Source organism: Hyperolius riggenbachi, chromosome 4 (genome assembly GCF_040937935.1).
Source record: "Hyperolius riggenbachi isolate aHypRig1 chromosome 4, aHypRig1.pri, whole genome shotgun sequence".
Classification (NCBI taxonomy): Eukaryota; Metazoa; Chordata; class Amphibia; order Anura; family Hyperoliidae; genus Hyperolius; species Hyperolius riggenbachi.
In genome coordinates, this window is record NC_090649.1 from 232,456,208 (window position 1) to 232,473,406 (window position 17,199).

Below are 17,199 nucleotides of genomic sequence, written 5' to 3' on the forward strand. Positions count from 1 at the left end.
CTCATTACAAACCCCTGGTGATGTGGTGGGCATGTGGTGGTGCTTTTATTTAAGAGGATTTTTACATCTAAACATGGGCCTCCCTCCACGGCCTATCTCCACAGACATGAGGTAGTTAACCCATTTTCTTAAGTATGAGGTAAGAGTATGCCCCTTGCTCTTGATATGAACAATGTTACTTTGCAAAGAGGGAGGATTTTTTCCCTCACTTTGCAGACCCCCCCCCCCCCCCACACACACACACACACACACACACACACCTCATGGACCATCAATCCTTCCATTTTTCAGATGACAAGACACTGCACGTTGCCCAGGTCAGTCATTCTGGCAATGGAAGTCTGCAATGGAGACAAAAGTTTAAAAGAGGCTGGGAGCATGTTTTTAATTGAACCTGAAGTGACATTTTTCACAAAAGATAGTTACTTACCTTAGAAGAAGGAAGCCCTTATTGGCCTTGACCCCACCATTCCAGCACAACTTTTGACAATCCTTGATGAATAAGTTAATGTGACCATGCTCCTGTCTGTGTACAAGCATGATTGCTCTGTGAAGGCACACGTATGACCCTTGCCTGCATAGTAGCATGGAGCTGCTTGTGCATGGCTTTTTTTTCATGCACGAGCAGATTTATGCTACTGCACAGGAGCAGACCATACTTGTGCCTGCAAAGCGTGGCCATGTTTATACATGGTCAGGAACACCGCTAAAAAAAAGAAGAGGGTCCTTGTAGTGGGGTCAAGGAGGACATGAGAAGCATCTGCATCACCCAGAGGCTTCCCTAAACCTTGGTAAGTATTCAACTTTTCTTTTTTGTTTTCTCACAGGTTCACTTCTAAATAAATAAACAATGTAAAAAGGACACAAGAGGGACAGGAGGGGGACACAAAGGGAGACAAGAGGAGAATACAATAATTGGGATGGGAGGATATCTAAAAGATGCCCCTGGACCATTTAGTATATTTTTCCCTGGTTCTTGTCCTCCTAACCTAGGTGTGTCTTATAGTCCAGAGTGCCTGATTACTCTGAAAAATACAGTGTACTGTGGTTTTATGCATAATAGCGTACATCCACAAAATATAGCAGAGGCCGCAAAAAAAATGTTTTTAAATTACCTAACTCTAACAAAAATGGCAGAGAAAAAAAAACATTCCATGGAAATCAGAAAGTTGAATTCAGAAATTCAGATTTCAGTGGAGTTCCATGGATATCAGAAAGACACTTGTCAAAATTCAAGTGGAAATCAGCATTTTTGACCATCTCTACTTATAAGCAAGTTACTGTAAATGTTGTATCAGCTCAAGTGCCTGAAGTGTCTGAGTGATGGGGCCGTCATGCAATCTGTAATTTTTGAATCTCCACCTAAAAAATACGGTTTAACTAACTAAATATAAATTAGCCTACCATGCATACTGTACAGCTCCTTGTTCTGCTATTAAACATCTCTGTAATGGTGAACCCACCTACATGTTTTACTTTTAAACTACAAAACCTGTAAAGTCAAAACCCCTGAAAAACATCAATATCCACATTTCTGCTCAAATACAATAATTCTAGTGACCATACTTACATGGGAGAATAAACAAAAATGTACAGCCAGTGACTCATACAAATATGCCATGCCACTCTGCTCTCGTTCTCAGTGCCCACAGAATTATTTGAAACCAATGGAAAAATTCAGCTTGATCTATTATTTCAAGTAGCTTTAAGAAGAACAGTCCATACATAAAAGGACAAAATCTAAAGCCGCTTATAAAAACAGTTTTTTTTTTATAGAAGGCAGAGAACAAAGCATAAAACATATTAATAATAAACAAACTTTATAGAGAAAATAAACGTTGCACTCTTTATACAAATGTCGCCACATTTAGGGATAGATCAGGCTGAGAAATCTCTCAAAGAATGATGCTTCTATAGATCGCAAAGGAGCTGATTATATTCTCAGCAAGTAGACACAGTTTACATACTGTACCTTCACTTCCACTAAAACAGTTGCAATATTAACATTCAAGTAAAAATATCTCCTAAAGAATATCTTAACATACAAAAGAAGAAATTAGTGACAAAAAGAAGGAGAGGTCTATAGCTATTTCTATGCTATAAAAGTGCTGCATCAGGAACGAGTGCCCCTATATTATGAAAGTACACCTGGACATAGCCAAACCTTGCCATAAGCTTACACATTTTATTCCTGAAGGCTCCTATGTAATATAGTGCATAAAAAACAGTGTTTCCCTGGGTTTGCTATATGGGAATCCCAGAGTCAACTTTCTCATATCCAGTTAACCTTTCGCCAGCCATTTTTATTTTTATTTTTTTACGTGCACTGCGGCGCCACATTATTTTGTGCCTCCCCAGCCTGCCAGTGTGCCTCCAGCAGCCTAATTAAGAGTGGCGCAGGGGGTGCCTGATATTTACACAATCGGGATGCAGGAACGGCTCTACTATTAGCCCAGTATAACCGGATGCAGCAGCCCTGCCCCAAGTTATTGTACATGAGATAACTCATTCAAGGCTGCTAATGGGTTGAAAAATATGTCCATATTTTCATATCTTCAAAACATTGTGTGTGTCTAACAGTCCTAATTACCCACCCTCTTTGTTGTTGAAAAGAGACTGTTTTCTTCTGGGTAATTAGCTCAATAAAACAAATAGTTTCCTGAGATTTCTGCGGACGGTCAGGCTGCTGAAACAGGCTATTAAAACGACGTTGATTGTGAAATACAAGGTAAAATAAAATGTTATTTTAATAATGAAACAGAATGTTGGCATGCATTTTTCATGTGCTATAGAAATGTGCTAAAAAGGTACTCGGTTCACTTTAATATGTTGGGAGATCCACTGTCCCAAAACAAACCAAGTATAAGTTAAAAAGTACACAAAATAAACTATGATTAGTCAGAACCAATAAATGTGGATGTTAGCTAGTTCTATAAATAAAATCATAATTGTACCCATGATTCTAAAAATGAATTTTAATTTTAGTAAGGTTTGATCTTTTAGTCTTTTGAACAAAAAGAAAGTATACGTATTGACTATTTTGAGTTCCAATCCACAAGGTGTTCAATTAAACTAATTAAGTGATTCACAAACACCTCGCAGTTTGAGTAACAGTTTCACTCATCTGTGACAGCAGAATGCAAACACTGCTGATTACCTAATTGGTTCAATTAAACACTTGCTGAACCCTTTTTTCCCATAGTCCATTTAGTGAGCGTAACGCGAATAAAAACATTAAAAACAAGGCCACCCCAACTGTTTTCTTTGGCAGCTTTCACTAGACAAAATGGACACTCTTTGGAATAATTATAGCATTAAATCATGCATGTCCTAAATGTGTTTCTAGTGGCTTCTATAAAAAGGCCAAAACAATTGGATTTTGAGATGGAACTGATGCTTATTCAAACACTTCATATAATCACATAGTATTGAAAGACAAAATACTCTAAGCTGAAGCAAATAATTAGGGGCATATTTATTATTAATGATTAGTTTTGTCAATGTACACAAAATTCACATTATTCATTGTTTAACGTATTTACAAATGCCCTTCACTCGTGCTTCTTCACAAAAATAAGCACAAGGCAAAATTCTTCACTAGCTAAAACCTGGCATAGGGAAAGATTGCAGCCATTGTTCTATAAACAATATCAGAAACAATTCATATTCTTATTGTTTATTGTATCTGATTTTATTTTTTGTCTTCTACTGATTTGACTAGAGAACAATAAGCCCATTGAAACAGCACTACACAACAATATAGAAAAGTATAAACAAGTTTATTCAAATAATCGTCAACACTATGAACAATTAAAACCAATTAAAACATATGCATACCACCTGCAATAGTACTATATTCTAATTATGTAATCAATAATAATAGCACCTCATATCTTAGCAGTAAAGAAATGTATTACAGTATTTATTTATTTATTGTATTTATAAAGCGCCAACATATTACGCAGCGCTGGACATTAGTTAAGGTTACAGATGATCTTTAGGGTGACATTTAGCAATAAGACAATACAGGAATGCAAGAAAAAAACAGATCACGCAGCACAGTATGAGTACAAGGTAATGCTTAGTCAGTCACGGGATGGGAGCTTGTGGATTAGGCAAGTCGAGTTCACACAAATGCATTGCATGGGTGCACAGTAATAGAGGTGCATGATTAGGTAGGACATACAAGGAGGATCACCCTGCTGAAGGTTTACAATCTAGAGAGAGAGGTAGGGACACAAAAGGTAGATGACCAGAGTTCAGCTGCGGGTTTAGAGCACCATCAAGGGGTGGTAGGCCAGAGTGAAAAAGTGAGTTTTGAGGGCCTTCTTGAAGATGTTGAAGGAGGGGGCTGCCCTAATGGGTGGAGGTAGGAGGTTCCACAGTGTTGGAGCAGCTTTTGAGGAGTCCTGGAGGTGTGCATGGGACTGGGTTATGCGGGGGGAAATCTAATGATCTAAATAGAATACTATCACCTGAGATGCTCACAATTAGAGCCCCCTCAGGATCAGAACCCGGGTTCAGTAACCACTGTTAGGATAAAGTGCATAGGTTGTGCAAATGTCTCATAAGTGAATGAAAAATGGTGTACATCATAAAAAAAAACATCAAGAAAGTGCATAATGATCCTCAATCATCATAGTGAGCAACAATCAACAAACATGCTGAATTTGAATTAGACAGTTGAATTAATTGTACTGTGAACACCAGGTGCAACAGACAGCGGTATACTTGACCAGGTGGGTGCAGACGTAGGCAGTATGGGAAATGGCAAGCCCCCAGTTGACTTCTCCTCCGGTATCGCGGCAGTCACGTTGCTTTTTCCCAGAGTGGGGGATCTCCAGCCCACTACGGATGTCTCCAATAGTTTTAAAGAAAACCTGTACTGAAAATAAAAGTCAAAATAAGCATACACAAGTCATACTTACCTTCCATGTAGTCTACTCCTCAGTGTCTTTCTCCTATCCCGGGTCCTATTTGTTCACTATGATCAAGGGAATTTTCTGTCCTCCATTTTGAAAATAGCCGTTAGCCATAACAGCTTTCTGGTCAGCACACAGTTAAACTGTAACATCGCCCACTTGAGCCATAGGGAAACATGGACATTACCTGGTACATCCGTTTTCCTCTCAGCTATAACTGACAGCAACTGATATTTTACTGACAGCAACTGATATATTTCAGATCTGACAAAATATTGTCAGAACTGGATGGGATTATTGTCAGAAGAAAATGGTGAGCTTCTGAGAGGAACTGATGGCAAGGTAACTCTGTAATGTTCATTTGAAGTTACCTCATGTGTTTATTTTAAATATTTTTACTCAGTACAGGTTCTCTTTAATATTAATTCTGTCTTCACTGTACAATGGCCGGGAACTGTGTTTACTAGCTAATAATACACTATTCTAACAGTTCATCCCTGCATAGATGTGGCCAGGGATTCCCGAAGACTTCTACCTGTGTGATTGGTTACTCTCTTTCCCATAATGCAAAGAACCCGCAAGTAGCTAGAGTAATATTTTCAGATTCTACAGTTCTAATTACATTATGTAGGGCAATCATTGAATGACCAAAGATTGTCCATGGATCTTCTGGGGTTGGCATTTTCCGTGCAGACTGTAGCAACGAAAACAAAAGCAGTTTTTTTTATAACTTTTAAAATACTGGTCCCTATAAAAAATATTGTAATAAATGGCACTGAACATAAATGTTACATTATTCATTTTTTGTCTCTGTGATTACTCAGTTGATATGGTTGATTGTTACTGTAATGAAGTACAACCATTTGCAGGAAAAGTTCTCAGGCCAACTTACTGAGCATAAGTTTGTCTATATAGCTTTAATTAAGCTGTCTAATTAAGTGTGTTAGGGCAAGAAATGGAATGCAATAAATTATTTCCCCAATGAGAACAGCACCACTCACATGTTCAGAAAAGATGTAACCATGCTTTATTGTGCTCAAATAAACATCAGGGTATATATTCAATGATAAAAACAATTAAAATGACCCCAAAAAAGGATTACACTGCTACAACATTCCAGGAAAAAAGGCACTTGAAAAAAAAAAGGTTAGGGTTTGCCGGTAGTAGAATGGCGCTGATAATAGCGATATTCTACTACTGAATTTCAATAGTATAATATTTACTGATATTTTACTATGGCTTAACCTAACCCTCCGAAATTCAAAAAGCAGAGAAAGTCTGGCACTAGAGTTTAATAACAGCAATGTGCCATACAAAACACAGCCATGCAATGTAGTAGCAAAATATACCAGCTTCTTATCAGACAAAGTACAATACAAAAACACCAGCCTCGGAAGAAGCTTGGCATTAACCCCGCGAAATAGTCATAAGGCCGTGCACAGTTCAGGCACAGAGATTGTTAGCTAGAATGTTTGAATGCCAATGAAAAAAAAATGTGGACAGTCAAATGTGTGGAGCTAGTCATCTCTGTTTGTAAACATAGTTAGATCAGTATGGTCTGTAGTCTCAACAGCAACTCTTGCATCAACTGCAACACAACTGAATCTTCTGGTATGAACTAACCATAATTCTATTCACTATATTTCCTTACTAACAAAAATTAAAAAAGAAAAAAACCTTAAAAACTACTTTTTTTCTGTTACTACAGTATATTGAATTGGAAAATAAAATCTTCTTTCCTCCTCTCATTATGTATATAATTCTTTCACTGGTATGAAAATATTTGTCAGGAAAATGTAAATAAAAGACACACATTTAAAAGAATAGTACTAATATTGAAGGTAACAGTGAAGGTAAAGAAGAATGAATGTTCATTCTTCACAATCGCAATGTGTTTAAAGTATTGCTAACGTTAATCTGAAGAATACTTTAGGTAACATATTCAGAAATATTGAATAAATAGTTGGAATCATTATTTATGGTTTAACAATATGCATAAGCTCAAACACACTCTTTTCCTACCTATGCAGTATGGCGGAAATGTCAAGGTTACATTTGAAGAGAACTTTTTATTATGGAGCTGAGCCAGCTTTTGTAGATAGTTAATTTTGCAGTGAAAAATTATTTTACACTTCTGCACAGATTTCCATTAAACTGAATGCGTTTCATATATTATTTGCTATGGTGAAAATGTTGACCACTGTATGAGGCTTCCATGACTCAGCAAAAGTAATCAGTAACTATTATCAGGATTTTTTTTAGGGGAAAGCCAATTAACTTATCTATTTGTTTTTGGGGTGAGGGAGGGAACCAGAGTGCCCAGACGAAACCCACACAGACATGAGAAGACCATAGAAACACTGTGCAGATAGTTCCCTGGGAACCGGTGCTGCAAGGCAAGGGGGTTATCCACTACCCCATCTTGCTGCTCGGTTAACCCCTTAAGGACCATGACAATTTTGGTATTTCAGCTGTGTTGCTACTGATACAGCAATACCTTTTTCATTACTTGCACCATCTAAGTGAGGGATGCTAGAGGGCACCGCTCAGGCCTCACTGGGCCGATTTGAATAATTTTTTTTTTTAAAACACACAGCAAGCACTTTGCTTGCTGCGTGTCCTACCCGATCGCCGCCGCTTGCCACCAATCCGCCGCTACCTGACGCGAAAGAGGGCCCCCCCCACAGACCCCGTGCGCAGCCTGGCCAATCACCGCCAGGCTGCGCTTTGGGGTGGATCAGGAGTCCCTATGACGTCACTACGTCCATGATGTTAATGACGTCACTCAGTTTGTCGCCATGGCGACGGGAGAAGCCCTCAAGGAAATCCCGTTCCGAACGGGATTTCCTTATGGGCGTGATTGCCAGCGGCGATCAAAGAAGGGTGGGAGGGAATGAGCATGAAGGGGAGAATCATGTAGCTAGCGCTAGGCTAGCTACATGATGTAAAAAAGAAATCGTCCAAAAAAAAACCCTCCCGCAGCCGTAAGGCCGTGGGAATCAGAACGCCCAGCAGGTTAACAGCAATCATTCACTTTTAAATGGGTGTGCAGATGTGTACAAGAGTGTGCACAAACATGCATGAGCATGTGCATGAGTATTGACGACAGAGGATTTGCACATGCACTTGTGGTGGCTTTTAATATTGGACATTGGTCCTTAACTATTGTATTATTAGATTGTGAGCCTCTCTGACGGACAATTCTACATGAGCAATTCCGTATACTGTGTAAAGAGCTGTATAAAATGTCAGAAGATTATGAATGTTATAATAATATAAAAAAAACTTGCTGTTGTAATTTATTAAAGCTTAAAATGATTATTTTTATTTGAAGAGAATAGCCATTTTAATGGCAAAATAACACATTATAATGTGATGCTTTTATTGTTCACACAGAAGGTCATGCATACCAGAAAGAGGCACATGGAATTATTTCAGGAATTAAACCAGAAATTTCAAACTCTGGACAGATTTCGGGATATACCAAATACTGGAAGTATGGTAAGTTTCCTTATGATAAAAAAAGACTACTTTTATACTTCCTAAGCCTACTTCCACCAAATTTCAGAAGCCAGGCAGGGAGCATTGGAGGGGGTTTTAACATGAGAGGTGTTCACTATGGTACATTTGATAATATTAGCTACACTAATAGTATGATAGTAAGCAAATAATATTTAGAACTTCATGAAAAAAGTTAAAATCCAAATTCTGACAAATTATAGCTCCAGATTCCTGGCCAGAACTGCAAAATCTGGCCTGGAAATGGTATACCAGTCCAGTGATCCAATGCAAAGTACTTCAACTCTAAAAGGTAAACTACTCATTTTGGAAGGCTTCTCCCACTGCTTACACTGAGTTTAGGTCTTTGATGCAGAAAAACATTAACCAGCTTTACACACTTCACTTTGTTACCACTATCTTAATAACGCTTAGTAAAAGGAACAATGGAAACAATTGAACTATCTCTGTTCAAAGTGGATTTTTTTTTAATGCATAATTTATAATACAGAGATGCAGCAACACATCTTATTGCATTCTGTGTGTGTTATCAGAAATAAAGCTTGATGTAATTGCCTTCTTAAAACAGAAGGAAATTTGCAATAAAATCAGAAATAACGGGAGTTGTTATATGTACAGATAACTGATACCAAGACTATCTTGACCTTCTTTAGACAGATGAGAATTGCTTCCTACATGGGTAGTAATTAGGTCAGTTATAGACATATAATTGGGTACCATCCTTTATAGAGTGAAGGATCAAAAACACTAAAAGTCCTTTTAAGGGCAATTCACCTTGCCGTAAAGACTTCAATTACTTTATAGAGAAGGACTTGGATGAAAGAGCGAGGAGTTAAAGTGCAATTTTGTAGGCTGTTTATTTCACTACTCCCTATTACACTGCTACTTATTATACTGTCTCATAGGCCTCAATTCACTAAGATCATGCTGGAGATAATAAGGCAAGAGAAAACTTACCTCCACACAGTTAGAGAGATATCTTATCTCTTCATTCCTTAATTTACCTCCTCTGTAGTTAATTTACCTCCTCTGTAGTTAATTTACCTCCTCTGTAGTTAATTTACCTCCTCTGTAGTTATTTTCACATGCAGTTAATTAACAGCCTGCCTTTAACTCTGGAGTTATTTTAAGGATTGGAGAGTTAACTTAAAGACAGAAGAGTTAACTTTAGGTTTGCCTGAGGTAAAATGTTTCCTGAATACTACATGCCTTATCACCATGGTAACAACTCTAGAAGAGTTATTAGAGACAGGAGATAATCTTAGTAAATTGAGGCCATAGTGTCTTTAGTGTTTCTTTTTACCGTACCCCCTATTATAATGTGTTCTGTTATACTTCCCCCACAACGGGAGAAAATGCCAAGGAACCCTGGGGTTCCAGGGAACCATGTTTGAAAAAGCCTTAATTAGGTACAGTAGATGAAAAGAAGAGGGGTCTGTAGTAAGTGTACTAGTGGGTAGGAATGCTGTTTTAAGTTTCATGTGTTTAGTCACAGATACAAATGCATCAAAACAGTAAAATAGGATACAGTATATTATATTTACCCCACATTGGCCTCAATTCACTAAGATCATGCTGGAGATAATAAGGCAAGAGAAACTTACCTCCACACAGTGAGAGAATTATCTTATCTCTTCATTCCTTAATTTACCTCCTCTGTAGTTAAGTTACCTCCTCTGTAGTTGACTGTTAAGTTACCTCCTCTGTAGTTAAGGTACCTCATCTGCAGTTATTTACACACGCAGTTAATTAACAGCCTGTCTTCAACTTTAGTATTCTGGAGTTATTTTAAGGATTTAAGAGTTAACTTTAGGTTTGCCTGAGGTAAAATGTGTCCTGAATACTACATGCCTTATCAGTATGGTGATAACTCTAGAATACTACATGCCTCATCACCATGGTGATAACTACAGAAACATTATTAAAGGCAGGAGATAAGATTAGGGAATTAAGGCCTTTGTGCCCCAATTCCTTTTACTGTTATCTAACTCCTGGGTGTGCTAATCCCCCATTGTGAGTGCTATAATCTCCACTATCTTTCTCTGTAGTAGCACTACATGTTTCACCACATCCTCTTTGTTTTAGAATCCTCATTGGGTGTTTGGCCTGTCCTACAATCCTACTGTGTGCTAATCCCAGTCATCAGTCATAGCAGTCACACTGTTTCATGGCTGTAGTAACACAATGGGCCCTCTGCAATTCACTAACTTTCCAGCGAAAAGCACTGGTGTGTTCTACAATTAGGTGATGGGACTGTCACCTAATTCAATTAAAGTATTGTCCAGTCGAGCAGCTCAAAAAACCTTTGACAGAGCTCCCTCAATAGTATAGCCGGCAAGAAGTAGACATGCTCCATGTACTCCAGGGCTCAATACGCAAAATGTTTTATATAATGATGCAGACCACAGTGTTAACCACCAGAGTCCAACATTAACTGAAATGTCAGTTTTGATCTAGGTATTCTTTTAAAGTGCTTTTTTTTCATACATCTCAGATATTCAAATTAGGAAAATAGATGACTTATGTGTCCTAATAGACTTTTTTTTTGTCCACAGGAAAACCCAGCAGTAAACAAGATCCCATGGGACAGTTACAAAAACCCAAATGAATATCAACATTACACAACAATTAATGTATTAGATTCAGAAGTAAAAGATTCTTTAGAACTTAGACCTTCAGAATGGGAGAAGTGTCTGAATTTGCCTTTAGATGTACAGGAAGGTGACTTTCAAACGGAGGTTTAATATAACCACAACAAATAGACTAATTCAAGACAGCAAGTCATTTGCACTGACACATGTGAAGGACTTTGGAAGCCTGGCGTCTGGACTTTTGTGGCCACTTCATGTCAGGATCTTCATGTGCCAAATGTCAGTGTTTTATTTTTGTTTTGTTTTTATTTCTTTTATCTTTTTTTTCTTTTTTATTTTTTGTCTACTCTCACTAGGATACCTAGTGCAGAAACAGGTGTACAAATCTTACCATCATGTGTTGTAAGTACCCGTGGAATGGATTTGTAAGGTAATCTTTATAGATCAACCTCAAACAACAATTCATGTTGTAACAGCTTCATTTGGTTTAGTTTTCAAAAAACTTCACCATGAAGCACAATGTATATATGCAGTTTTTAAAATTTATAACAGTCTGTTTGGCCATTACTACACTTTTTACTTTATAATATAAAAAAGAGCAAAATTTTTGTCATTAAATGAATGTTTGTTGAGCTACGTTCTTCATTGCTTTAAATGCAATAAAGTAATAATCTCACTTTTATATGAATAATATATTTCACATCTTTATTATTGCAGTTTTATCTTGGAAGCTCATGGTGGCTTTCTCTGCTGCAGCTCTGTATAAAATATTTAAAATGTTGTATGGTGTAAATAAACTTTTGTCTACAGCTTTGTTCCCTTTGTCTTCTATGAAACATTATCTGTTTGCAGGCTACAAGAAACTAATTTAAGCATGGTTAATAAGAGAGAATACGAAGGCCAGATTTTACTTTACATCCTATATACAGTATGCTTCTAGATTAGATGTTATAAAACAAAAGATACAGTATATTTTTCCTATTGTTACTGAATGAATATATATATATATATATATATATATATATATATATATATATATATATATATATATATATATTGTATATATATTCAAATGTTGTCATGTTTGCATATTCATTATGTTGAACATACATGTATATACATTTGTTAAATAACATGTATGTTTCCAGAGAAAAGAATCAATTTAACAGAAATTCTATTTTTATGCTTCTTAGATATGTAAGAATGTGAATATTTGGAATAACTATTTTTAGTAAGTGTTAATATTATGAATGTTATATAAATTGTGTTTCTGTTTTTTTATTGTTCAACTCTTTGTGCACTGGAACTGCCATAGCTGCTTGTCAAATATGTGTGCTGGGTTTCCTATAGACTGTATAGGACCATGCAGCACAGCATATGTGCCTGATAACTCCTATCTATACGCAAGGTTAATGGAAGTTTTTCACCTTAGAATTGCATTGAAAAGTAGTGTAACTGCCATAAAGCATGTGCAGATGTGCAGAATGATTCCAGTTAAGTTTACAAGGAGTCTAGAAAGTTTTTTTTATTATTATTATTATTTTATTTTTTTTCAGGTGACTTGTCCTGTATTTATTTGTTCTCATTGTCATTCAACATGTTTTATTATTGTACAGTCTGATATTCAAAACATTGTGCCTTCTAGTGACTACAATTCTTTACATTAAATACTATCATAAATACAATGACAAAAATCTTGTAAATTATGTTAAAATTATTTTAGAGAAAAGTTAAATTATCTTAATAATGTACTTTGACAATTGTATAGTTTGTCTTACATAGTTTTACAATTACAACCAAAAAAGGTGTCAGATCATTATTTCTTTCCTTCATTTCTATTTATAGTACTAGTCATGTTGGGATGTCTTTCCATCCATCCGTCCAGGAAGTGGATGTTCTGATGTGACAGCAGCCAGGGGCATAACTATAGGGAAACAGCCCCTGCAACTGCAAATGGGGCAAAGGGTTATGTGTTGGGCGACAACTAACCTTTCCTCCCTCAAGTACAAGGGTTCATTCGCCAGATCTGGTGTTTTTGTGGCTATGCTTATTATGGGTGTGAAAATTATGATGGTCACACTTGTTTTATGACCCTTGCAAGGTCACCAAGGGAAGGCTGCTGGGGGGAGGGCATGCTTTGTAGTTACACTCCAAGAAGCATCCCATCCATTCCAAATAAGGAGATGGGTACATAAAAAGGGCAATGCTATGCATGAAACTTTGCGGTTCCAGAAACCAGAGTGCTAACAGCCACATAATCATTCCAACCTGATAGATTTTAGCAAAAAAAAGTTCACTGTTAGGATAAGTAGCACCAGAGATTGTGGGGTAAGCAGGAAATAATGAGGCTGAACAAATATATTTGTCTAGGGTTTTGTACTAAGGCTAATCTGGTCAACATACTGTATTTTTGCCTGTCCAAGAAGAATTTCATAATACATTAAAGTGTATGGGGGGAGGTGACTTTTACTTACATTTTACTTACAGGAACTTCTACCAGTCCATGTTTTATGTAAAGAACCTTGGTGTCTTCCTAGTCTGCTCTGTTGTGTTGCTGTCAGCCAAATTAAAGTTCATGACCTGGCTGAGTCTTGAGCTACTGCGCATGAGCTGTCCTGGGCGCTTGCCTTTTCAATCACACTACTAGTGCCAGGAGAATTCTGGGCATGCATAGTTCATACAGACTTGTAACTGTGCATGTGCAAAAATCTCCTGGCCACATAAGCATGATTGAGGAGGTACGTGGCCTAAAACCATGTATGCACTGTAGCCGATGGATTGAGGGCTTTCATTTGGAAGCAGCAGCACAATGAGTGGACAATGAGGACACAGAGGTAGACAAACTACAGGGGCTGGAAGAAGCCCTCAGGTTTACTTTAAATAAAAATATTTCACAAATTTTAAATAGGTTGTTGTAATTCATTAAAATCACCATTCTTCCCTAAATTATGATCTGCTTTGAAAGTTCACTTCACTTAAAGTGGACCCAAATTAAAAATACAAGATTTCAGAAATAAAATGTATTTTCTAAATTATAATAATAAATAGCAGCCTTTTTTTCAGCTGCATGATGACAAATATAAAATATTTTACATTTATTGGAGGAACCCCTCCCTTCCTTTCAAATTGCCGGGATTTTAACGGCAAACTGGTGGAGTAGATGGTGTCCGGCAATGGAGGCATTGCTAATGGCTGCCCCCAGTATAACCCTAGCTATGAAAAGAGAAGAGTGAAAAGCATGCACTGAAATGATCATAGGTTTGAAGGAGTGTTTATTTATCTTTGTATGTGTCAGAGTGGTGCAGCTAAATAGTTTTAATTAAAAAAAAATGTTTGGTTTGGGTCCGCTTTAAAACTGCATTTTCTGTTCTTGAAAACCTTGTGTACTTTTACCTGAGTTAGAATTTCACCTGAAATATTTTCTTTCAGGCAAAGTGTTTTGTTCCTCAAGGTGAGTTTATTATCATTGGACCTGTGCGTCAAAATATCTGGCTCTCCAAAATGCTTTGAAAGCATTAATCAGTGTCAAACTATAGAAAATTTGGAAGTTCAGCACAGCTCTGTTACTAATAGTGAAATGTGCTGCTGAGGTGATAAGGCTGCAGATGACAGTTGAGTTGTAACTGTACTGAACAATAGATCAGCACCCAAATTAATTCAACAGCACCTCATTAGATATATATACCATCCATCTTATTGATAATAACTTCACTATGAAATCAAAGGGGTATTTCAAGACAACATCCATACTGTATGTTGCTTAAATTAATTTGAAATAAGTGGCCTAACATAAATTTTTGAGTAATACAGAAATTTTTCACGGGCTATAAAGGTTACAGTCTTTGTTTATTTGGTTACTCAATTAAAATCAATGTGTGACACGCCCATAGTTGTAAATTCCCATAGTGATAATTTTCAGTCAATGAATGATACATGTAAAATGAGAGTTGCTTCACTTGATTATTTTATTTTATCAGGGATTTAAAGTACATCTGCTAACAATGCCCCTCACATTTCCAGTCATTAATCACATTTTTTAAGCACTTGATAAGCTGGCCATGAACAGGTCTGTATCATTGTCATCTTAACTGAGTTACCAATAGCTTAAGGTGAACACACACAATTCAAACACAGTGATTGATGCCCCAACATGGAATCCCAAATGTAATTTTGATTAACTGAAAAAAAGTCATCAATGACCCCAGAAAGAAGGTCTCACTCAAAAAGGGGGCGGGGCAGGGGCACAATGGTAGACTGACAGCTGGCCAAGGTCTTCCCTAAATTTTAATAGTGCTCCCAGGTCCCAACTTTAATTCAGTTTATTTGAAGTGGAGCTGACTCACCTCCACGGACAGTGAACTTCCTCCTGTGTCCTTCCATCTTTTTCCTGCTGCATCTCTGTGGTCATGGCCGGCTGCATGTTACATGAGTACATCCACGTTGCCACGTCACAGAGAACAGGCAACTGCAAAGATGGAGATGGGAGAACACAAAAGGATGGTTGAGTGCACTCTAATGCAAATACTTTGCATCAAAATAGGGCCCCAGGGGAGCACTATTAAAATTTAGGGGGAGACTTGGGGCCATCAGCTGATTTGGGGGCCACAGGGGTACATGGATACTATGTGGTGGTTCCATAGATTTTGTATAGATTTTAAGGTGAAATATATTTAAAATCTATAAGTGAGTGGTGCTTAGAAAATTGATGTTCATGTATTATTTTGAGCACACTTTTGACATGTCTGCAATGTTTAAATTAAGTTGTATTTTATTAATATACACATTATTTATAATTCAGCATACATGTGACTAATCTTTTACATAATTACACAGTTATTTGGGTTGAAAAAAGACATGACCATCAACCAGAGGTACTAGCCTGCACCTCCATGTTGATCCAGAGGAAGGTGAAAAAACCTTAAAAGGTATGTTCCAATTAGTCCTAAATGGAAAAAATCAGATAACATCCCTGGATCAAAACCCATTACCTAGTAATTATAACCATGGATGTCTTTCTATGTAAGGAAATCATATAATCCTGCCTTAAACTCAGATATAGAATTTGCCATAATTATTTCCTATGGTAATACATTCCACATTTTAGTCACACTTACTGGAAAGAAAGAACCCTTTCCTAAATATATAGCAAAAAGTTTTTTCCTCCATGTTCCCTAGTATTTCGCACAAGCCTAGGGACAATAAGCTTGCCTGCCAAGATTTTATATTGCCCCCTGATGTATTTATACATGCTCATTAGATCTCCTATACGGCATCTTTTCTTCAGACTAAATAAACCCAGATGGAACCTTTCCTGGTAAGTGAGACCTTCCACTCCCTTTAATCAGCTTTGTTGCTCCTCTATGCACCTGCTCTTAGCTGCGATGTCCCACCTGTAATGCAGTGCCCAGAACTGAATTCCATATTCCAAATGTGGTCTTACTAGAGAGTTAAACAAGGGGTAGTAATATTATAGCATCCAGAATTTTGTTATTTGTTTTTTAGCTGCAGCTGCTTGGTATTGCATATGATTATTTAACTTGTCGTCAGGTACTTCTAAGTCCCTCTCCAAGTTTGATGTCCCCATCTGTATCCCATTTATTTTTGTATGGTGCTAGACCATTGGTACATCCAAAATGCATGACTTTACATTTTACACATTGAATTGCATCTGCCATTTATGTGCCCATATAGCCATCCGATACAGATCATTTCACATGTCACTATCTTCCTGAGAGTTGATAATTCAACAAAATTTTATATCACCTTCAATAAAGGCAACAATACTTTCTACTTCATCTAATAGGTCATTAATAAATAGATTAAAGAGTACTGGACCTAATAGCGACCCCTGTGGGACTTCACTGCTAACAGTCAACCATTTTGAATACGATCTATTGACCACAACTCTTTGCTTTTTTTCCATTAGCCAGTTCCTTATCCTTGTACACAGATCCTTTCCCAGTACTTGCATCTTTTGCACCATACTGTTGTGAGGAGCAGTGTCAAAGGGCAAGTATATCACATCTGACCTGTCCTTAGCTGAGAAATTAGATTATTCTCTGCTAAAAATTCTTGTTTAGCATCTCTTATGCCTAGTACACACCATACAATTTTCTGTTAGATTTTTTTCTTAGATTTTTCTGTTAGATTTTCTGTTATCTCTGGTG

The 17,199-nt window shown here is 37.1% G+C and overlaps 1 protein-coding gene across 5 annotated transcripts in view; it reads left to right on the forward strand.

The window, feature by feature from the left end:
- The window catches only part of ADGRB3 (adhesion G protein-coupled receptor B3), a 1,235,185-nt gene extending 1,223,344 nt beyond the window's left edge, over window positions 1-11,841 (forward strand). For all 5 annotated transcript variants that reach the window (XM_068281444.1, XM_068281441.1, XM_068281445.1 and 2 more), the window contains 2 exons: window positions 8,319-8,423; window positions 10,997-11,841. In XM_068281444.1, the coding sequence (XP_068137545.1) occupies window positions 8,319-8,423; window positions 10,997-11,185 (294 nt within the window). In that variant the 3' untranslated portion in view covers window positions 11,186-11,841. The remainder of the gene's footprint in view (window positions 1-8,318; window positions 8,424-10,996) is intronic.
- Window positions 11,842-17,199: the final 5,358 nt, after the last annotated feature.